The 23,419-nt window shown below is 47.6% G+C and overlaps 1 protein-coding gene and 1 pseudogene across 1 annotated transcript in view; one reads left to right on the plus strand and one right to left on the minus strand.

The window, feature by feature from the left end:
* Window positions 1-23,419, plus strand: part of TRAIP (TRAF interacting protein) — a 28,122-nt gene that overhangs the window by 1,859 nt on the left and 2,844 nt on the right. The window contains exons 2-11 of the mRNA XM_019723823.3: window positions 8,383-8,440; window positions 8,955-9,038; window positions 11,046-11,085; window positions 11,663-11,790; window positions 13,005-13,099; window positions 13,608-13,721; window positions 14,479-14,566; window positions 15,165-15,254; window positions 15,697-15,785; window positions 22,866-23,021. Of these exons, the coding sequence (XP_019579382.1) occupies window positions 8,383-8,440; window positions 8,955-9,038; window positions 11,046-11,085; window positions 11,663-11,790; window positions 13,005-13,099; window positions 13,608-13,721; window positions 14,479-14,566; window positions 15,165-15,254; window positions 15,697-15,785; window positions 22,866-23,021 (942 nt within the window). The remainder of the gene's footprint in view (window positions 1-8,382; window positions 8,441-8,954; window positions 9,039-11,045; window positions 11,086-11,662; window positions 11,791-13,004; window positions 13,100-13,607; window positions 13,722-14,478; window positions 14,567-15,164; window positions 15,255-15,696; window positions 15,786-22,865; window positions 23,022-23,419) is intronic.
* LOC109443388 (small nuclear ribonucleoprotein G pseudogene) lies at window positions 503-1,875 on the minus strand (annotated as a pseudogene).

Consider the following 23,419-nt stretch of genomic DNA (forward strand, 5'->3'; position numbering starts at 1 on the left):
CTAGCTACCTCATTTGTTGTGATTTGCATGATGGTTTGGAATGATTCTATTCAGGGTCATCTCTTTGGTTAGACACCCCAGTGTACTCACTGATGCCATCAAACCCAAGTTAACATGGAAAGGAAAGAGGTGCTCCCCCCGTCCTGCTGACCCTATGGGATTCTTCTATTGAGTACAGCTGGTGAGAAAAGATTCCTCTAGCAGCAGTGGATAGGCTGATTCAGAGCTCCTTTGCTCCTTTAGTTGTTGGGTGAAATATACAGAACAGAAAATTTACAATTTTATCCATTTTTTTCTTTTCCTTTTTCTCATCATATGCTTTCTTATTTTAGTATAAATATATAACATAAAGTTTAGCATTGTAACCTTTTTTTTTTTTGGACTGTTACAAAGTTTGTTTAACAAAGAACTTCAATATGAAAAAGTACACAACCCATTTTAAAATAGACCCTTTGGAGAAGGGATATGTGGAAGCAATTGATTTAAAGGGCACACCCATTGTTTATACTCTTTCCAAGGCTTCTAACTTGATAGTATTTCCTTATTTTGCCACCATTTCAATATTGTTGCCCACTAGTTGCCATTATCTGTCCACATTCATCTATCACAAGATTCATAAATGGATCAAATTCTTGCAGTATTCCTTGGACGTGTTTGCCACCATTTAATTTCAGTGATAAATTTTTGTTAACTTGGGAGGGTGAGCTTTGCTACTGGTGTTTATTTGGTGAGCTCAAAGATGCCTTCCATTTTAACCGTTTTTAAGTGTACAATTCAGTGAAATTAAATGCATTAACAGTGTTGAGTAACTATCACCATTATCTATTTCCAGAAATTTTCCATCATTCCAGACAGAAACACTGTACCCATTAAACAATAGCTCTCCATTCTCCTCTCCACACAATCCCTAGAAACCTATTTTATCTTCCTTTTTTAATATATACATTTGTTTTGAGGCTTTTTCCTTAGCTTTTTAATTAATTAATTTATTAATTAATTTATTATTTTTTGGTGGGGGGAAGGGGAACAGGACTTTATTGGGGAACAGTGTGTATTTCTAGGACTTTTCCCAACTCAAGTTGTTGTCCTTTCAGTCTTAGTTGTGGAGGGCGCAGCTTCAGCTTCAGGTCCAGTTGCCGTTGTTAGTTGCAGGGGGCGCAGCCCACCATCCCTTGTGGGAGTCGAACCGGCAACCTTGTGGTTGAGAGAACACACTCCAGCCAACTGAGCCATCTGGGAGGCAGCTCAGCTCAAGGTGCCGTGTTCAACCTTAGTTGCAGGGGGCGTTGCCCACCATCCCTTGCAAGAGTCGAGGAGTCAAACTGGCAAGTCTGTGGTTGAGAGCTCAGCTCCAACCAACTGAGCCATCTGGCACTGGCCCACGTGGAAATTGAACGGGCAGCCTTCGGCGTTAGGAGCACAGAGCTCCAATCGCCTGAGCCACCGGGCCAGCCCCCTATTTTATCTTCTGTCTCCTTGAATTTTCCAATTTAGATACCTCATATGAATGGAATCATACAATATTTGTTCTTTTGAACAAATGCTTATTTCACTAAGTACAATGTTTTCAAGGTTCATCCATATGGTAGCATGTATCAGGATTTCATTCCTTTTTATGATTAAATAATATTTAATTGTATGGAAATATCATATTTTGTTTATCCCTTCCCTTCCTCTGTTAATGGACTTGGTTTGTTTCCGTGTTGTGGCTACTATGAGTAATGCTACTATGAATATTGGTGTACAAATATCTGTTTGAGTCCCTGCTTTCATTTCTTTTGGGTTATGCCCAGAGGTAGAATTGCTGGCTCATATGGTAATTCTGTTTAACTTTTTTGGAAACTGCCTTACTGTTTTCTACATTGACTGCACCATCTTACATTTCCACCAGCAATGCACAAGTGTTCCAGTTTCTCCACATCCTTGTCAACACTTGTTATTTTCTGTTTTGTTTTTGTTTTTTATAAAAGCCATCCTAACAGATGTTTTCTTTTTTAGGGTATGTATTTATAGCTATCAGTTTCCCTTTTAACACTACCTTTGCTGTATTTTATGTTTTGGTATGTTGTGTTTTCATTTTTCATTCATCTAAAGGTATTTTCTAATTTCTCTTATGATTTCTTCTTTACCTATTGGTTGTTTAAGAGTGTGTTGTTAATTTCCTCATATCTGTGAATTTTCCATTTTTCTTTTGTTACTGATTTTTAATTCATTTCATTGTGATCAGAAAAGAGAATGTCTCATGTGCACTTGAGAAAAATGTGTACTCTATTATTGGGTGGAGTATATGTCTGTTAGATCTAGTGTTGGTTTATAGTGTTGTTCAAGTCTTCTATTTCCTTATTGATCATCTGTCTGATTGTTTTATCCATTCTTGAAAGTGTGGGGTATTGAGCTTCTGGTCAAGATGGTGGAGTAGGTAACAGCTGTGCTCACCTCCTCCCAGGATACCTTCAAAATTACAACTAAATTATAGAACAACCATAATTGAGAATCACCTGAAGTCTAGCTGAACAGAAGCCCTATAGCTAAGGATATATAGTAGCCACATGGAGACTGGTAGGGGCAGAGATGTGGAATGTGCTGGTCTCATACCTACGTGTGGCAGTTAAAAATTGGGAGGGATATCTTGGCTGTGGAGGTCCCCTCAGAGGAGCAAGGGGTCCCAGCTCCACACCAGGCTCTCCAGTGCCAGGGAGAGAAGTCCCCATAACTTCTAACTGCGAAAACCAGTGGAGATGGAGGGTGGCTGGAGTCTCAGGCATTCCTCTTAAACGGCCTGTGCGCGGACTTACTCGCTGACATACTACTTACTCTGGGTTCCAGTGCTGGGGCAGTTACTCAAAAGGTGCCAGGGACATATGGAAAAGAACTGAATTGTCTGGCTTCAGAGCGAGGGTTGGAGGGGCAGCCTTCTCGCAGATGGAGATGCTGCAAGATGCCATTGCTCCTTTGTTGAGCCTTCCCCCCACCCAGTTTTCACACGCAGGTGGGCGCCATATCTGAGTCTCCATCAGCCTAGCTAACAGCATCCACCTCACCCTGGTGATTTCCCTGAAATCCTGCCCCACCCAACTTGCAGGCCCACTCAAGCCCCTTCCATTGGCTATTCCATACAAACAGTCTGTCTTGACTCATGCTGCAGACTTTCTTAAAATCTCTTAAAGGTTCTCAAACCCCAAATAAGCAGGATCTGGCCTCGACTTACCTGTATATTTCACTAAGCAGCCCCAAGCCCAGCAGTAGTGGCAGGTGGCTTCAGTTCACAGCTTAGCCTCTCTCAGGCACCTCCAAGCTCAGCACAAGTGGCAACCATCTGCAGAACACTTGTAGCTCATACCAAGTGGCCCAGGGCAGGGCACAGGCAACGGCTGACCTTGGCCTGCATCAGAATCCCTTTCAAGACATCCAGAACCAACACACCCAGTGGCCAACTTCGGACCACATCAGAGCACCATCCAACTACCACCACAAATGACACACCCACGGGGCAGACTGGGCAGGCACCAGAGTTCCACAAAAGCTAATCCTGCTCTGTAGAGTCAGCCTCTGCACAACAGCTCCTCCACTGTAGTCACAGCCAGTCCTCACAACCAATCAGCCTGAGGGTCAGCTCCTCCCATTCACATATCAACAGCAATCAAGGCTTAACTACAGCAGGAGGGCAATACACAACCCACACCTGGCGCAGCCAGCTCAAGTGTTCAGGGAGACTGCACCACTTGGCCCCATGGGACATCTACTACATAGGACCACTCTACCAAGACCAGGAGACATAGCGGCTTTATTTAATAAATAGAAATAAACACAGGGAGGCAGCCAAAATGAGGAGACAAAGAAACATGTCCCAAGTTAAGAACAGAACAAAACTCCAGAAAAAGAACTAAACAAAATGGAGACAAGCAATCTTCAGGTTCAGCGTTCAAAACACTAGTTATAAGAATGATCTCAGGGAGAACTTCGACAAAGAGATAAGAAACATAAAGATGGAGATAGAAAACATAAAAAAGAACTAGTCAGAAATGAAGAATAAAATTACTGAAATTAAGAATACATTAGAGGGAATCAACGGTAGATTAGATTAAGCAGAGGAATGAGTCAGCGATTTGGAAGAGAAGGTAGCAAAAACACAATCAGAACAGCAAAAAGAAAAAAGAATCCAAAAAAGGGTAGTTTAAGGGGTCTCTGGGGCAACACCAAGTGTACCAACATTCACATCATATGGGGCACCAGAAGGACAAGAGAGAGAGCAGGGAATTGAAAACCTGTTTGAAGAAATAATGACAGAAAACTTCCCTAACCTGGCAAAGGAAAGTGCAGAGAATCCCAAACAAGATTTACCCAAAGTGGCCCACACCAAGACATGTCATAATTTAAATGTCAAAGGTTGAAGACAAAGAGAGAATCTTAAAAGCAGCAAGAGAAAAGCAGTTAGTTACCTACAAGGGAGGTTCCATAAGACTGTCAGCTGCTTTCTCAACAGAAACTTTGCAGGCCAGAAGAGATTGGCATGAAATATTCAAAGTGATGAAAAGTAAGGACCTACAACCAAGATTACTGTACCCAACAAAGCTATCATTTAGAATCGAAGGGCAGATAAAGAACTTCCCAGATAAGACAAAGCTAAAGGAGTTAATCACCACCAAACCAGTATTACAAGGAATGTTAAGGGACTTCTTTAAGAAGAAGAAAATAAAGATTTAAAAAATGAATAATAAAGTGACAATAACTACAAATCTATCAACAATTACTTTAAATGTAAATGGATTAAATTCTCCAATCAAGAGACATAGTGTGGCTGAATGGATAAGAAAATAAGATCCTCCAAATACTGCCTACAAGAAACTCACTTCAGATCAAAAGACACAGACTGAAAGTAAAGGGACGGAAAATGATATTTCATGAAAATGGAAACAAACAGAGCTGGGATAGCGATACTTTTACCAGACAAAATAGACTAAAACAAAGGTTATAACAAGAGACAAGGAAGAATCCAATAATTCCACTTCTGGGTATTTATTGGAAGAAACCCAAAATACTAATTCAAAAAGACACATGCATCTATATGTTCGTTGTAGCATTATTTACAATAGTCAAGATATGGAAGCAACCTAAGTGTCCATCAATAGATGAATGGATAAAGAAGAAGTGGTACATATATACAATGGAATATTACTTAGTTAAAAAAGAATGAAATCTTAACTATCTGCAAAAACATGGATGGACCTAGAGGGTATGATGCTAAGTGAAATAAGTCAGACGGAGAAAGACAAATACCATATGGTTTCACTTATACATGGAATCTAAACCCCAAAATAAATGAACAAACAAAACATAAACAAATTTATAGATACAGAGAACATTTTGATGGTTACTAGATGGGAGGGAGTTGGGGGCGTAAGTGAGAAAGGAAAAGGGATTAAGAAGTACAAATTCATAGTTACAAGTTAGTCATGGGGGTGTAAAGTATAACATAGGGAGTATAGCTAATAATGTAATAACTATGTATGGTGTCAGGTGCGTACTAGATTTATCAGGGTGATCACTTCGTAAGTTGTATAAATGTCTAATCACTGTTGTACACCTGAAACAAATATAATATTGTATATCAAATGTAATTGAAAAATAAAAAAAATTTAAAAGGAAAAAGTGTAGGGTATTTGTGTCTACAACTTTTATTGTAGAACTGTCTATTCCTTCAATTCTGTCCAATTTTCTTTCATGTAGTTTTATTTGGGGTTCTGTTTTTAGGTGCATATGTATTTATAATTGTTATTCCTTTGTTTGAACCTTTTATCAATATATAAAGTCTTTCTTTGTCTCTTGTAACCTTTTTTTGACTTAAAGTCTATTTTGTCTGACAATTATGTAGGCACCTTGGCTCTCCTTTTGTTACTTTTCACTTATCCTGGTTGGGATTCATTAAGTTTCTTCAATTTGTGGAATGATTTCTTTAATAAATTTTGGAAAATTAACAGCAATTATCTCTTTATGTATTGCCTCTTTTCTAGTGTGTCTTTTCTTTCTATATTAGTTTCTCATTTCTGCTATAACAAGTTACCACCAATTCAGTGACTTAAAACAACACATATATATTATCTTATAGTTCCAGAGGTCAGAAGCCCAAAATGGGTCTTACTGGGTTAAAATCAAGGTTTGTAAGTGGATCTGTGTTTTTCTTGGCTCATGGGCCCCCTCTCTCCACCTTCAAAGCCAGCAGTGTTACATCTTCAAATATATCTGTACAACTCAGAATCTCCTGCCTCACTTACAGGGATCCTTGTGATTACATGGGGGCACACCTGGATAATCCCCCATCTGAAGACCCTTAACTTAGTCACCCCTGCAAAATCACTCTTGTCATGTAAGGTAACGTATTCACAGATTTTAGGAATTAGGATGTAGACTTCTTGGCGGCAGAGAGCATTATTCTACTTAACACTCTTTCTGAAACTCCTAATTATATGTATGCTAGACCTTCTCACAGTATCTTCTACATCGCTTATTATCTTTTTAATTCTGTGTTTCCTCTCACCTATCTTTCAGCTTACTAATTCTTCAACTATGTCTAAACTGCTACTAAACTCATCCATTGAATTTTTTATTGTGGCCATTTTTACAGTTTTAGACTTTGTTTGGTTCTTTTTAAATTTGGTTATATCACCCTTTATTTCTAATTCTCAATTTTGATTTTGATTTCTTTAGGATAATGTGTGATGGTCTGTGTCTGACAGTTCCAGTATCTGAAGTTTTTGTGGATATGTTTTGGTTTGCACTATAATGCTTTTTTGTGTGACTATTTACCTTTTTAAAAAAACAAAACATTTTATTGAAATATAACATATTACATAAAAATATGCATATACAAGCGAGGTTGGACAAGTTTGCAAACTTGTTGCAACGATGTTGCTAATGTTTTTTGATATCAGAGGGATTATTCATTATGAATTTGTACCAATTGGACAAACAGTTAACCAAGTTTGCTATTTGGAAGTGCTGAAAAGTCTGTGTGAAAAAGTTAGATGACCTGAACTTTTCACCAAGAGCCACGAATTGACAATGCACCAGCTCACACAGCACTGTCTGTGAGGGAGTTTTTAGCCAGTAAACAAATAACTGCATTGGAAAACCCTCCCTACTCACCTTATCTGGCCCCCAATGACTTCTTTCTTTACCCGAAGATAAGGGAAATATTGAAAGGAAGACATTTTGATGATATTCAGGACATCGAGAGTAATACGACAACAGCTCTGAAGGCCATTCCAGAAAAAGAGTTCCAAAATTGCTTTGAAGGGTAGACTAGGCGTTCATGTTGGTGCATAGCTTTCCAAGGGGAGGACTTCGAAGGTGACCGTAGTGATATTCAGCAATGAGGTAGGTAGCACTTTTTCTAGGATGAGTTCGTGAACTTAATTGTCTGAACTCGTAGTAAGTGTATGGCTTACACAATTTTCACAAACTGAAGTAGACAAGAAACAAGACATCAGCACTCCGGAAACCTCCTCATACTCTCTTCCAATTACTTCCACCAGCTGCCTCTCCCCCACACATAAGTCTCCCCGTTATGTGTGGGGGAGAGGCAGCTGTCTTGATTTCCAGCAGCATAGATAAGTTTTGCCTACTTTTTTGCTTTATGTAAATGGAGTCATCTACAATATACCTTTTTTTGTATCTGGCTTCTTTTCCTTCATGTTATGTTTATGTGATTCATTCATAATATTGCTCTTCGTTGTAAACTGCTTCATTCTCATTGCTGTGTAGTATTCCATTATTCATGGTTAGCTTTGATTATATGTATTTGAAAAATTATTTGTAGAACAAAATTGAGGCCTAGGATGATGGTATCATCTTCCGGAAAGGACTGTTTCTCCCTTGTCCCTGGGGGTGGGAGAGTCTACTAGTAGGAAACTACTTTAAATAAAGTTTAAGGCTTGAGGTTTTGTTGGACCACCCAGATAGATGATGCAAAGCTGGGCTGTGTTTTGCTTTTACCACTATTGCTTTTACTTCTAGTTTACCCTTGCTTTGAAAATATAGCCTTTTGGAGTCCCAACTTAAAGTAGGGACTTAGAATCTCCATCTCTGACGGACCTGGGCTTTGACTGTTGTCCTCTTGTCAAAGACTAGAAGGTCACAAAGGAGCAGCTCGGGGGTAGAAAGGGCCAAGCCAACAGGACCAAAAAAAAGGGCCAAGTGGTCGGAGCGCTTGTACCAGTCACGCCAAGTGTGCTGTCACTACCTGTGGCGCCACCCTCCTGTGTGGGCAGGCGGTGGCTTGAAGAGAAGCAGAACAGACCCTGTTGTGGTCAGGGTGGCTACCTGGTCTGGATGTCTCCAACCAAGCCAGGGCTCACCAGTCTGTTTTTCTACTTTTCATTCCAGCCTAATCCAATGGTTCGATACAGCACCAAGTCGGACCTGCCCACAGTGCCGCATCCAGGTGAGTGTGGTGGGGTGAGCACATCTTAGCTGAAGACATCTGCTTGCCAGGGAGCAGGATTGAGGAAAGATCTAGGAAACTGAGCCGTGCCTTGGATCCTTTGGGGTCCCCTCACGGTTTGAGGTGGGTTGAATCTCTCTTGTGCTTTAAAGTGGCTCGGAAGGCCTGTTTATGCCCACGGGTAGCTGTCAGGCACACTCGTTGCCTGGGTCAGTCTTCACCTGGGTGGACTTGACCCCCTTTTCTGCCATTCCCCATTTCCTCAATGCCCAGCACCTAGACTGGGGTGTCTTTTGAGTGGTCACCACATGGGTCTACAGTGACATGATATCAGTAGCCACCAAACCAGTGGCACCAGCTTGGGGCACCAGCTACAGGGCTGCAGAGGTTGTCTGACTCCAAGGGATGTAATGAGACAGGTCAGGCCTGAGAACAGGCCTGGCTGCACATCCCCCCCGTCCTCCCTGCCCGTGACCAACTATGCAGTCATACTCTTCCTTGTTCTCCCCTCTAGGTTGGCAGAAGAACCATTATCAATAAGCTCTTCTTTGACCTTGCCCAAGAGGAGGAGGGTGTCCTAGATGCAGAATTCTTAAAGGTACCTAGAATTGATCTTATCCTGCTGAACCCCAAGCCCTCTGAGAATTCTTTCTGCCTCCACCCAGGGGGGATGCCTAGAGTATGGAGGTGGAGTTCTGGAGGGGACACTTGGTAGAGATGTCAAGGCAGAGGGAAGGAGAACAGAGCACAAGTGATGGTAAGACACAGTCATTGGAAAAATACACTGGGAGCCCTCCCCTCGGGATTCCAGACTACTTCTGATGCAAGGTCCCCTCGCCTTGCAAAGGATCTATAACCATCCTTCCCAGCCCACTTTGCTGCTTGGACAGTGAGAGACAGATTAGAAAACTCTTCTGGTCCTCATCTAGGGAAGAGGTGTGGACCCCAGTGTTCAGAGAGGTGTGGACCCCACTGTTCCGAGACCTGGCTGTGGCTCCAAACTGCCTGGGGAGCTTGGTGTGTACCAGGTGCCCATGTCTTTCCCAGACCAGGAATAGAGGGCAGAGCCCCCGGAATAAAGAGCGTGCTGCCAGGACATAACCCACACTGCAGGGGAGGATAGCTGATTTCCTCCTGCACTTCTGCTTTTCCTCCCAACCTAAGATTTAGCTTTCTTTGTGTACAAGAGGGCTGGATTGGCAGAAACCTCTGGGGACGTGCGTGGGGTTGGGGTTCTCATGTGAACCTGGACTCTGAGAGTTAATTTGCTGGGCATCTGTCAGATCAGGGTTTATTTGGCTCTGGCTCCAGGGTGCCATGATGTCCTTGGAACCTCACTGCTTCAAAAACATGGAGCTTTTGTGCTTAAAGCCAGCATGTTCATCGTCATGGTAACTGCTCCCAGTTTTAAGCTGTGTCCTCCCCGTGATAAACGCAGCAAAGGCAGCTTCATTTCTTTCTGGCTTGCAAAGCCAGATCCAGGAGAAAGGGAGGCAGCATCTTGAGTAGTTTGGAGCAAGGGCTTGGGAGGTACTCTGCTTGGGTGTGGTGGAAGCAGACGAGGGGTAGCTTTGGGCTACTTTCTCTTCCAGGCAGCCCAGCCTGCCCTTCTCTACCCGCCACTTCCATCCCCAGAAGTTCAGTCTACAATGACCAGCCCAGCCACCAAAAGCACCTGCCCCCGGAATCCTGGGTGGGGAGTTTGACCGTAGGGGGGCTTATCCACCCCCGGGGGCTGGACCTTAGTATTGGTCACATAGGGGATTCTGACCTTGTGTTGACCTGGGAAGGGTGAGCTGGAGGAGGATTTGCCTGGATTCCATTCAGCTACCACCATGGAACCTTGGCCGAGCCATCCAGTTCTGTAGAGACTGGTTTTCCTGCTCATGGAGTAGGCACCTCTCTTGCCCACAGGGATGTTGAAAGCTCTGGACTCCTGAATGGGTGCTGGACTCACTTCTGCCCCAGCCTCTCAGTGGTTCTGCGGCAGTGACTTTGGAATGTATACACGGGATTTGAGAAGCTCCTTTGATCCTCACAGCAGCCTGGTTAGAGCCTAGCACATGTGAGGTTTCATTCAGGGGCTCAAAGTTGTCCTGGCTCACCTGCCCTATTGGACTGTGGGGCTGGAAGATTCGTGGTACACAGAGCCAGCCTACAGCTTTGAAGAGGGGTAGACTATGAAGCAGGCAGCACCTAGGGTGGAGGGAAGGAGTGGTGGCCCAAGGTCCTTGGCCATCCCAACTCTGTGTCCCCAATGAGTGCTGCTGATGCCCAGGGAGGGTCAGGACCAGCACAGGGCCAAGGAAACCTCTGCTGTAAGACTGATCACACAGACCCAGCTTCACCTCTCTTGCCTCTTTCTTTCCCTGTCCCGGGGTCTTGTACCATAGATTATTTTCTTCCATCTTACCAACTTTGTAAAAAGGCACACAGAGGTAAAGCAAGGCTTAGCTCTCCATTGTTGGCTTCACGTGGCCTTGACGTAGAGCAGGGTCTGTGCCTCTCTGGACCTACAGGCCTCATTGCCCTCCTGGGGCTCCCACAGCCTTATGGGAGGCCGAGTGCAGGCTACCTGCTGCTAATTATGGATATTGCCTTGCAGAATGAACTGGATAATATCAGAGCCCAGCTTTCCCAGAAAGGTGAGTTAGCAAGAGACAAGGGGCTTTGGGTGCTGGTGGGAGAGGTCCTGGAAGGAAGGCCTCAAAGCAGGGCTCTCCCTGCTTTGTATGTCCAAGAGTCTTGCCAGCTCTTGTGATTGGCAGGAAAGGGAGGTGACTGAAGGTCACCTGAAGCTCACCTAGACCAGGTGAGCCTCTTCTCTTTGTTTGAGGCTTCTTGCCCAGGACCTAGGCTGGGAGGGGGCTACCTGATGTGACAGAGTATTTCTAGGAAAGGGTTTGGCCACCCAGTTTGGCAGGAATCTGTATGAGTTCTGGGATGATGAATTAACTAGACGCTGGGAATGGGGAGCAGGGAAACCTTTACTCAAGTGGTCCCAAGGAGCAGAAAGAGGGTCTTACCCCCTGCAAGAAGAAACTCTGGCTTGGCATGCCTGGTTTGGTGCACGCCAGAGAGAGAAGCCAGCCACCCAGCTGTGTGGCCTGGGACTTGTTCCTCACCTGGCACTGGGGTCAGGTGCTTGAGCCCCAAAGCCCAGGTTCTCATGCTGATAGGTGGTTGGGCCTCTCCCCCCTCCAACCTCCATCCCTGCTCCAGAGAGGGAGAAACAGGACAGCCAGGTCATCATCGACCGTCTGCGGCACACGCTGGAAGAGCGCAACGCCACTGTGGAGTCTCTGCAGAAGGCCCTGGACAAGGCCGAAATGCTGTGCTCCACCCTCAAGGTGGGTCCTCGGCTCCTGTGGGCACAAGTTGATGGGGAGATACAGCCCTAGTTCTGGGCTCACCACTCTGGGCTTAACTTCTGCTTTGGTCAGTAGCTTGGTTTGCACAACTGTAAGATAGAAGCAAACGCCTTCTTCCTCAGGCCTTCAATAATGTACCCATCCAGCCCAGAAGAGAAGCCATATTGGCCGCACTTACAGAGTTTTGTACTAGGTAGTTTGAAGAGGTGAGGCCTTTCCAGTACTTTATGGAGGGGCTGCTCAGCCAAGACCTCAGTGAGGTTGGGCCATGTTTCCAAAAGTGGTTTGTACTCTACTGACAAAGGCAGCCTGAAGAAACTTCCATTCGCACTCTAGTCCTTGGCTGGGCTGCTCTTTGGAGCCAGATCAAACAGCATCCCAGGGAGGAGCAGAGGGCTTTGAAGTTGGCTGTGCTGAGCTGACCGGGCAGATCAAAGCCCGCAGAGCAAGCCATTCGAGACCCAGATGAATTTTGTATCAGCCTGGGTTGGTGAGCTTCTTGCTCTCCCAGGGGCATGAGGCGATTGATCTAAGCCCACAATTGATATTCTGGCCTTGTAGGAAGGAGCAGTCCTTGCTGGATGCCATTTGAAAGGGAAAAAGAGCCATCCTTGTGAACGGACAGGGCCCCAGGGTGTCCGTTGTCTCTTCTTGCTTGGTGGCTGGTCTGGATCACGTGGCCTGGCCAGTGGAAGGGAAGGAGCAAACCAGCACCTGGCTACAGAGCAGGAGTCTCGGATGGCATTCGGAGGTCACAGATGGAGTGGTCTTGTACTGAGGGCAGCCTGGCCAGCTGCCTGTGACTCAGCTCTGCTTTCCTGGCAACTATCCATGGGTCTAGGTGCCAGATAGTGAGTGAGGCCTGGACTTGTGCTTTGGGCTTCTTCAGCTTCCTGCACAATGTGCACCGTGAGGCCCAGGCCACAGGACCTTGGCAGCGCTCGGGGCCTGTGGATGCTGGCAGTGGGCTGAGCCATATCTCAGAAGGTGAGGAAGCCGTAGCCTAGGGCTTCTTAGCAGAAAAAACAAGCTAGAGTGGGGCCCAGGAGCCTTACCTCCTGGGGGTTGGGGACACATGGTTATCAGCATTTTCAAAAGCGAAATGTTCTAGGGTAGAGTTTTCCCAATGACTTTAGTCATGGCCCCTAGCATCCTCCAAGCAACAGGTGTGTGTGGGTGTGTTTGCTCTTCAGAAGCAAATGAAGTTCTTGGAGCAGCAGCAGGATGAGACCAAACAAGCACGGGAGGAGGCCCGCCGACTTAGGAACAAGATGCAGACCATGGAGCGGTAAGCTTGGAGCTGCAACCTGTTGTGTGCCCCTGCTGCCAGGGCCCCCAGGTGGCATAGCTCTCCGGACTGCAGCAGGGATTGGGTCACCTCTGTGGCTCAGATCTCCACAGGCCATGGGGTGTGGCTCAGGCCAGCGGGGCCAGGTGGTGTAGAGGTCTCCGTGCTCAGCCTCTATGGGCTCCTCTACTTTCCTTGGATGCTCTTGCCACACTCTTCTCTGTCCGTCTTTCCTGTGGGAAGATGGCCTGGCAGGTCTTTTGCTCCAAGGACCTCCGGGGATCCCTGACCTTGAGGACCTCTGTCAGCACCCCTTCTTCCCCAGCAGCATCCCTGCAGCTGTGCTCAGCTCTGCTGTGGAGCCTTTCTTTGGGCAGATCCACCTGCAAAAGCATCCTAGCAGCCCAGGCTGTCACCATAGCAACAGCAGCAAAGGGAAGCAGAGCTGCACTGGGTACCTACCCATCAGCCTCCAGATTTTAAATGCCGTGGGCTGGGTGTTTTTCAGGATTGATCTCCTACTCCAGAGCCAGCGGCCCGAGGTGGAGGACATGATCCGAGAGATGGGTATGGGACAGTCAGCGGTGGAGCAGCTGGCTGTGTATTGCGTGTCTCTCAAGAAGTATGTACTCTGGCCCCTTTGTCCAAGCCCACGAGCTAAGCCATGGCACCCCAGCCATGCCTCTCCATCCACTGCCCTTCTCTTGCAAGGCAGAGCAAGTGAAGTTATAGGGGCAGGCTCTAGCGCCATGCTGGCTCAGTTTGAACTCTGACCCCACCTCTCACTGTGTAGCAGGCGCCAGTTTCTTAGCCTCTCTGACCTCAACTTCCTGAATGGAGATAGTAATAACGTGCCCCATAGGGTTACTGAGAGAACCGAGTGTGAATTAAAAGCGTCATTTCGAAGGAGGTTGGCACAGCTCTGTGAGCCATAAGCCCCATCACGATCTCTGGAGCCTGTTTCCCATCAGTGCTATTACCGACCCTACCTGTCTTGCATCAGAAACTTTGCTCAGATTCTCCATTACTGTGAGTATGAGGTTGGGGAAAGGACCACTTGGCTGACAGGCATGGAGGATCCCAGACGCCTCCGATGGGGGCCAGGTGGTGGAGGGGTCCTTCTAAGTGAGGCCCTCGTGAGGCTAGGGCTTCTCGCACACCCTCTCAAATCACCAGTGCCTGCAGGACAGGCAGGGAACAGAGTCACCAGCTCTCCTTGCATTGGGTGCGGGACTCTCCACAGTGCACTCCTGTTGGGCTCAGGGTCAGAGTAGGAATGAGAACCTTCGAGGGGTTTGGGCTGGGCTTTGTTGGTGTCATGGCTCAGTGTGACCACAGGGTGTCCCATTCTGACATCTCTTTCCATGGCCCCTCTGTAGAGAGTATGAGAATCTGAAAGGGGCACGGAAGGCCTCAGGGGAGCTCGCTGAGAAGCTGAAGAAGGACTTGTTTTCTTCCAGAAGCAAGGTAACTTAACGGGGAACAGAGGGCGATGGGCGATGTGCCTGTCCTTTCTTCACGCTCATTCACGTCTCCTGAGCAAGGCCATGGGGCCTGAGGTGCAGCTGATTGCATGGGGCTGCTGGCCGACTCCCGGAGCCGAGTTACTGGGCATGGGCTCTGGCTGTTGGCTTGTCCACTTAGGGAGGTGGGTCATGGAGGTCCTCCCCCCACAGCTGCACACGGAGGTCCCCTCTGCCCTTCCTGGCTCCTGGACACCTCTCAGCTGGATGGGGGCACGGTTCCCACATGTGGCAGCTTCAGGTCTGTTTTTGTACCAGGCCCAGAGCAGGAAGGCTCTTGGAACCTGACTCAGTCAGCACGACTGCCTTTCTTTCTGGGCCTGGTGCCTCCATGGGCTGCAGGGTGTAGGACGCAGCCCTCGCTCCTGGGCAGCTCCAGATTGCCGGAGGAAAGCCCCGCCCCGTAGAGCGAGGGTCCCCACTGGGTTCCCACACTCTCCTGGACCCTGGGCTACCATGCACATGCACTGGGTAGCCGCAAGCGGGGGCAGGGCACATGCTCACCCCTTGGCTCCTCCTTTACTCCCTATACTTCCTTGTAGTTGCAGACAGTCCACTCAGAACTGGAGCAGGCCAAGTTGGAGCTGAAGTCGGCCCAGAAGGACTTACAGAGTGCTGACAAGGAAATTGCGGTGAGGGTCATCCCTGGGCAGATGGGAATGAGGGTGGTTTGGATGCACTCCAGTAGCAGAGCTGGGCTCGCTCTGCCTAGGAACCTGCGCACCAGTCAGTGGTGGTGGTTCTGGGCTCCCGGCATCCATCTGGGTCAGGCTGGCTCAGGATATGCACCTTGGCCCTGGGCTGGAGCCTGGGCCTCCTCAGCCGAGGGCAGACAGCACCACGAATCTTTCCCTCTAGCCTGTCCCGTAGCTGCTTCTCCAAGGTCACCAGAGGAGAGGCTTTGCCAGGGAGGGGTTTTGTGGCCGAGTGGGCCTAGCCTCCTGAGCCTGATGGTGGGGTCTCAGGCCTTGCTCTGGACTCAGGGGGCTTGCCCTTCATGCATGTTGCTCACGTCTTTGTCAGTTTCTCTTGATGCTTCAGCCTTTTGTTCACACCTGTCTCTTCTTCCCCAAGAGCCTGAAGAAAAAGCTAACGATGCTACAGGAAACCCTGAACCTGCCACCAGTGGACAGTGAGACTGTCAACCGCCTGGTTTTAGAGAGGTTTGTTGGCCCTCGGGGGTGGTGCAGGGACCACAAGCTCCCTGGTAAGGGTCTTCACTCCTGGTTTTGGTGGGGTGGGTGGTCCATGTGGGCGTGAGGGCTGTGGGTCTCCTGCCCTGGGAGACAGCCCAGATTTAGGGGGAAAGCAGCTTTCAGGCCAGTTCTGGGCTCTGACAAGGAGAGGCCATGGTAGGCCAGAGAGGACCTAGGGATGGTTAGCGACAGGGCAGCAGCACCAACTGTCATGGGGCAGCCTGTTTATGGAGCAGCTCACCAAATGCAGCCACCCGCGTGCTGAAACAAACAAAACCGCCCAGAGAATTCCCCTCTAATCTCTGGAATGTGTGCATGAAAGTTGCCAGCAGAGGGAGCCAAGAGGCAGAGCTGCCCCACTGAGGGCCCAGACAGGAAACTCAGCAACCCAGTGACCCTGCTGGTGCAAGCTCCACACTGCTCCCTCTACTTCCCATTCCGGGGGCCTCGGGGTGTTTCCACACACTGTCCTCTGTGTCTGGCATCCACAGTGAGGGAAGCACAAGCACACCACTTACCCTAGGTGCCCAGGGTCTTTGCATACCAGTTTTTGCTTACTTCCTTTACCACTCCAAGATGCTGTGAGGCCCGGACTCCTATAACAGGTCCTTACTGAATGTCGGGCTCTCCCTGTCCTCTTGGACCTTGTGTTCCAGTGGGAGAGACAAGTTGGAGGGTTGGGCGGCCAAGCTCTGAACCACATCGTGGAATTTGGTCTGTAGCTCCCAGGTGGGGATGAGCCCACTTCACTCTGAGTAAGCCTCGTGCCAGGGCCTGCAGCCCACCTTGGTACAGGGAGGGCTGCTCTGGTCTCCCTGATCTGTCAAGCCAGCAGGAGACCACATCTGACAAGCCTACATCTATACAAAGCGAGTCTGAGCTTCCCACCAAGCTGCATGCAGGACGACTTCATTCCCTTTTATCTCCAGTATTTTTCTGGGCATGAAAGTTAGGTGGGGGTTTGTTACTTTTAGTATTGGCCCTCCTTTTAACTAGGCACAGTCTTTTCGAAATTCAAGGTCCTCTCCTAGGGCCTTGATCTCTCAAAAATAGTTGTTGAATCCTTGGTAGCAGTTTTGCCCGTCTTCTTTTGCTCTGATAGCAAAACCCTTAAAACTACAGGCCCCTTAAAGACCCTGCCTCCACTTTTTCCCCATGACAGCTGACAGGTTGCTGTGCCCACACTTTTGGAAAAAGTCTTAAGCTTTCCTGACATATCACAATGTATAGGCACATTCCTTCAACCAACATTCAGGTCTGAAGGAAGAGCAGTCCACACAGAGAATGGCTAGTGCAAAGGCCCTGAGGCCTGACTAAGCTGGGTGTGCTTGGGGGAGAGGGGCAGGTGGCAGGTGGGCCACATCTCTCCAGGGCTTCACCGGCCAGCCTTGGAGCGTGGATTTTAGCCTCGGAGTAATGGAGGCTGTTGGGGATACTTGAGGAAGATTGCTGTGGTGGGACTGTGTGTACATCTGATTTTCATCCCATCCCCACTGGTGGTTCCTGAACCTGCACTCTAGCCCAGGGGGTACCAGGTCACTAGCTTGATGAGTACCCTCTTAGATCTCTGCTTCATTCCAGAAGAAGATCCCAGGTGACAGACACAGCAGTTTGAGGGTCATTTGGGATTTCATTTTAGGTGTTTCTTGATAATTTGGTACCATCTATAACTTTGAAAATATGACCCTTTGAAGGCCTTTTCAGATTAGTCCACAGAGATCCATGCGATCCCGCCTGCCACCAGTATGTGTGGAGCACACAGCCACGTTCACCCAGGCATCCCCCTCTCAGTGGACATTCAGGGCACTTCCAGTTTTCCAAGCGGTCAGAAAGCACTGTAGGAAGCATCCTAGGTGGCAGGGGACAGGTGAGCAGGCAAGGCAGTCGTCCTGGGACTTCCCAGCTCTCCTGGTGGGAGCCACTGTTTCTTGTATCTCATCTCGCTCTTTCTTGATTTACTTGCTTGCTTTGCTGAAGTTCAGGAAGTTAGTCTCCCTCAGACCCTGAAGACCCTGCTGTCCCGTTGTCTAACATCTAATCTTGCTGCTGAGAAATTGATGCCCACCGGCTTCTTGACCCATTTGTATCACAGGTGAACGTATTTTTCCTCTCGCGAGAGTCTTAGGCTGCTTTCTCTGCCCTTGGGCTTCTGTGACTTCCCGTCATGTGTCTTTCCCACTCACCCTTGTGGCCCTGGGCATGTCCTTGTGGACACGCGAGTCTCCAGCTCTGGGGACTTTCTTGTGCTGTTCTTTCGAGAATCGGCTCACTCCAGTTTCTCTGGCTTCCGTTTCTGCAGCATCTGCAAGTCTAGTGTCTCACCTCTGGGGTTGGGCCTTTGTGGTGGTGTCTTTGTGCTCTACGTTCTGGGAGATTTTCTTAAATTTTCATTTGAATTTCTTAATTTTCATAATTTTTAACTTCATCAATCTATTTTTTATTGTGGTAAAATATATGTGCCATAAAATTCCACATTCTAACTGTTTTTAAGTGTATAGTTCTATGACATTAGTACATTCATATTGTTGTGCAACCATCACAACCATCCATCTAGAGTACTTCTTATCTCCCCCAACTGAAACTCTACCCATTAAATACTAACTCTCACTGCCCCCCACTCCTATTCCTGGCAACCCCTATTCTACTTTTTTTTTTTTTTATCTTCAATGTTCTTAGCACAAGAAAAAAAACTGTAACTATGTATTGTGATAGATGTTAACTAAACGTACTGTGGTGATCATTTCGTAATACATACATATATCAAATCATTATGTAGTACCTGGAACTTATACAAGGTTCTAGGTCAATTATATCTCAATTGAAAAGAGAGAGAGGACAATTAAATGTCAGGTGGTATCCTAGATAGGGTTCACTTTTTACCACTTGATGTCTTTTCGGCCTCCCCATCTAGCATTGCACAGTCCAATGCAGTATCTACTGGCAACGTGTGGCTGTCGGGCTCGGAAAATGTAGCCAGTCCAACTTGAGATGTGCTTGAAGAGCAGCAACAGTGGTGGTGGTGGCGGGACACACAGGTGCCAGGCAACCAGCACATGCTTGACAAGGGGCGCTGCTCTTTGGCCACCACCTTCCATCAGCCTTGGCGGGCTAAGCCCCAATTGGCCCCCTCTGTGGCCATCACCAGCCACCGTCTCTACCATGTGCTGAGCCCTTCACGGGATGCCAGCCCTCTACTTTCTATCTCTATCAATTTAACTAATCTAGCAACCTCATATAAGTGGAACCAAATAATATTTGTACTTTTGTGACTGATTTATTTCACTTAGCATATTGTCATCCATGCTGTAGCATGTGTCAGGACTTCCTTCCCTTTTAAGGCTGAATCAGTAGTCACATTTTAAATTTGCAACATTCTTTCATGCTCTCTGAGTGCATCCTTTGCCAAATATGCTATGCCTTGGTTTATGGTCTAGCATTTTTTTCTCTTGGGGTCAGTGTTTATAAGTCATGGCCTTTCTCTTGGACTTCTTTCCCATGCTTGGGGGTTCTTGGCTGCTTCTGACCCTCTGAGGAGGAGTACCAGAAAGGCTGCCTGGGAACCCAGCCTATGTGGACAGAGTTTGTGTGTGTGTGCGGGGCGGGGGTTGCAGTGAGCTGGCATCATGCTGAGTCTTACCTGAACCTGGGATGCAGAGGGCTTTATTGTAGGGTCCAGTACTGGCTGCCCTAAGTCACCCTACATGGCTTGCTTCATATCTTTGGGAAAGGCCCTTCCGTTTCTTGGCCAACGGTAGCAGCCTGGCTGCCTGGGGTTCTGCTAGTGCAGATGTAGGAAGGGGTGGAGCCAAGCTCCCACTTTCCATCAGTACCCCAGTTTTCAGGCCTGTTGAATGCTCCTGCAAATCTAGATTTTCCCATGGTCCTCCCTTACATTCATAACTTTCTCCTGTGGGTTCTGGCTATTGTAGGTCAGCTGCCCCCTGGCCATGCTCTCTCCCAGAATTTTGGGGAAATCTATGGGTACTGATGGTGGTTGCCCATTCCATTTGTTGCCATAGGATTATCCTTCACTCCTGTCATTTTAGGGAGGCCTTAGGAGGTAACTATCACCCCCAACTACAGAGGATGTGTTTGGAAGACCTCTCATGGACCCCAAAGGCCCCGACCCCCAGGTTGAAGGGAGGTGGGGAGGCCTTTGCTTAGGACAGGCCTGTCAGGTGCCATGAGTTCATGGAGGAGACACTGGCTGCCACCATGCCACACACGTGATGGGTCTGTCTAGGGCCTTTGTTCTGTTTTGGGAAGGCGGGTTCTGAGTGTCTTGCTCCACTTCCTGAGGCCTCTGGCACGAAGCCCTGCACACCGGCCATGGGTGAGTGTTCCAAAGGTGATAGTATCACCCAGGAGGGCCTCAAGCCGGTACCTGAACCAGTGAGGAAAGGCTACTGGGCCTCAGACTCTTCCTCCTCATCAGGCAGATGGAAGGTGGAAAGGAAGGAAAGACCATTGGTAGGAAGGGAAATAATTCAAGCTCATAAAAGAAGGATATACTGGAAACAGTCTGCAGGAACAAGAACTGTGTTCGTATGAGCCAGATGTGGGTGTGGGGGGCACTGAGAAATTCCCACTTCTAGAGTTTAGTGTTGTGGATGACCAGGAGGTGGCAAGTGAAAAAGACTGGCTTGGTTTGAGCGAAGGCTGGGCATGTGCCATGGGCACCACTGGGCAGGGTCTGAGGGGATGGCAGCAGGAAGCTCTGCCATGAGACACCTGGAGCACAAAATGGCTGCCCCCAGTCGGACCCTGCCTGCCTCTTAAGGGCACCTCTTCTAACCTGGAGCTGGACTTGCTGGGGTTGGAAATAGTGGCAAAATAAAAGACACTACAAAAAAATTAGCATGAGTGGTCCTGGCTGCTGCTGTATGCGGTGGTTCCTGGAGAGGGAAGCAAAGTAAAACAACTGACATGGAGTTAGTTTGAAGTGGGTTTATGTAGCCTTTGTTTCCACTTGCATGCAAGGAACGGGGAGAGCTTCCAGGGGCCTGGCCAGGGAAGGGAAGAGATAGTCCAAGCTTCCCACATCGCTTACCCCCCATATCACTGCAGGGAGTTTTCTTGCCTCTGATCCGCACACCCCAATGGGCTCCTGGCCAGCATCTTATACCTCCATGGTGTATCCCTCTGTCCCTGAGCAATGGGCGTAGGACTTTGGGCAGCTCTGGAAGGTCCCTAAGGGAAGGAAAGGAGAAGGGGTGTTTGGGGAGTGCCCCTGCTGCTCTCCAGAGTTCTCTAACCCCGGGAGCTGGGGAGCACCACCAGGTCTGAATGGATTAGAAAAATCCTATCAGCTGCAATATTCTAATAGAATACCTGTCATCACAAAAGTAAAAACATTTTGTTGAGAATTTGGAAAATACGGACTTACTGCCGAGGTAGTCACTGTTGACATGCAGTATATTTCCTTGCAGTCCTTTTTCTGTACGTGGAGGGTGACAGATGTATATGTACCATATTATGTGTATACAGTATTCATATAGTTGTTTTTCAACATTATTGTGGTAAAACATAGATAAAATGTATCAACATTTCAGTATACAGTTCAGTGGGATTAAATACATTCATAATGTTGTGCTACCATCTCCACTATCCATCTCCAGAACTCTTCATCTTGAAATACTGAAACTACCTGTTAAACATGAACTCTCCAATTTCCCTCTTCCCCCCAGCCCCTGGCAACCAGCATTCTACTTTCTTTCTCTATGATTTTGACTACTCTGAATACCTCATGTAAGTGGAATCATACAGTATTTGTCTTTTTGTGACTGGCTTAAATCACTCAGTATAATGACCTCAGGGTCCATCCATGTTGTAGCATGTTACAGAATTTCCTTTTTTAAAAATATGAGTAATCCACTGTATGTATATGTTGCATTTTGCTTATCCATTCCTCTGTGAATGGACACGTGGGTTGCTTCCGTCTTGGCTGTTGTGAATAATGCTGCTGTGAAGGTGGGGGTACAAGTATTTCTTTGAGATCCTGCTGCCAATTCTTTTAGCTCTATACCTGAACGTGGAATGGCTGGGTCATGTGGTAATTCTACCTTTAATTTTTTGAGGCACTGCCTGTTTTGCACAGTGGGTGTACTTTTTTACATTCCCACTAACTGCTCATGTGTTCCAGTTTGTCCACATCCTCGCCGACACTTGTTATTTTCTGCTTTTTGACAGTAGCCGTCCTACTGGGCATGCGGTGGTGTTCGTGGTCGTTGGATTTGCGTTGCCCTGACGATTGGTGGTACTGAGCATCTATCTTCACGTGCTCACCGGCCATTTGTAAAGCTTCTTGGGAGAAATGTCTTTCAAGACCTTTGCCCAGTTTTGAATCGGGTTGCTTGTTTTCTCATTGTTGAGTTTTAGTTCTCTGTAGATTTTAATCCCTTATCCGAGGTATGATTTGCAAATATTTTCTCCTGTTCTGTGGATTGCCTTTTTACTCTGTCGGTAGTATCTTTGGATGCACAAAATTTTAAATTTTTGTGAAGTCTAATTTGTCTTTTTGTTGTTGTTGCCTATTACACATAGTTTCATATTGTTTTTTAAATTTAACGTGAGCATTTTCTCATATTATTAAGTTTACTCTCTGGAAACACTAGTGTCTATCACATTCAGGCCGTGAAAGTGCCAGCCCCCTCGGGGAGTCATTTGGACAATTTCTAACATTGTGCCATTTGCTGTGATGAGTAGCCCTGGAGGGGACGTCCCTGTTTACATCAATCTGTGGTCACATTTATGGCTCCTTGTTCTGCATTCTGAGAAATGAGTCTACTTGCTCAAAAGGCAACAGCCTTTGTATGTTTGGGTTTTGTGTGGGTTCTGCTTGCTTCCTTTCATGTCTTCCAGACTTTCACTGGTCCCATGCCTGAGTGAGGGACTAAGCCAAGGGTTTGTTTTCTGTAGAGAATCAGGACTTCCTTACAGGGTGGCCCTGAGCCAGGAGTGGCCTCCAAACCTGTGCAACCGAGCCATCTCTGCCGCTCGAGGGGCTGCCACTGTGGTCCTGAATGACGAGTCTGTCTCTGCCCCTAGTCCGGCCCCTGTGGAGATGCTGAACGTGAAGCTTCGCCGGCCAGCCTTCAGTGATGACATTGACCTCAATGCCACCTTTGATGTGGATACCCCCCCAGCCCAGCCTGCCAGCATCCAGCATGGCCGTGCCAAGAAGCTCTGCCTAGAGAAGGCACAGTAAGTGGTAGCCCCTGGTCCTGTCTACAGCCTGGAGGAAGGGTGGCTAAGAGATCTCTGCAGGCCCTGCCCTAATAGCTCTGAGTTGCTAACAGGGCAGTGAGGGTCACCTGGGCTAGGCCATGGCTTTGGTTCTAGCCACCTCTTCTTTTCTCTCCTTAATACTCACTCTGTGCAAAGCCCTTCTCTTGTTTGTCGTTACTCTTCACCATCACCCTTTAAGCAAAGATGTCGGGATGTGAGTTGGAGAGAACAGAGTTCCCAGTGGGGGCAAGTCTGGGCTGATGGTGTTGGGGTCAGGGGGTGCTCCCAATATCATGAATGCCGGCTCACCAGTCCTAAGCCCGGACCCTGAACTTCCTCTTCCACTGGGAGCCTCTCAGGTTCGTACATGACGC

This window comes from Rhinolophus sinicus, chromosome 5 (genome assembly GCF_057876585.1).
Source record: "Rhinolophus sinicus isolate RSI-liver-muscle chromosome 5, RSI-T2T, whole genome shotgun sequence".
Taxonomy (NCBI): Eukaryota; Metazoa; Chordata; class Mammalia; order Chiroptera; family Rhinolophidae; genus Rhinolophus; species Rhinolophus sinicus.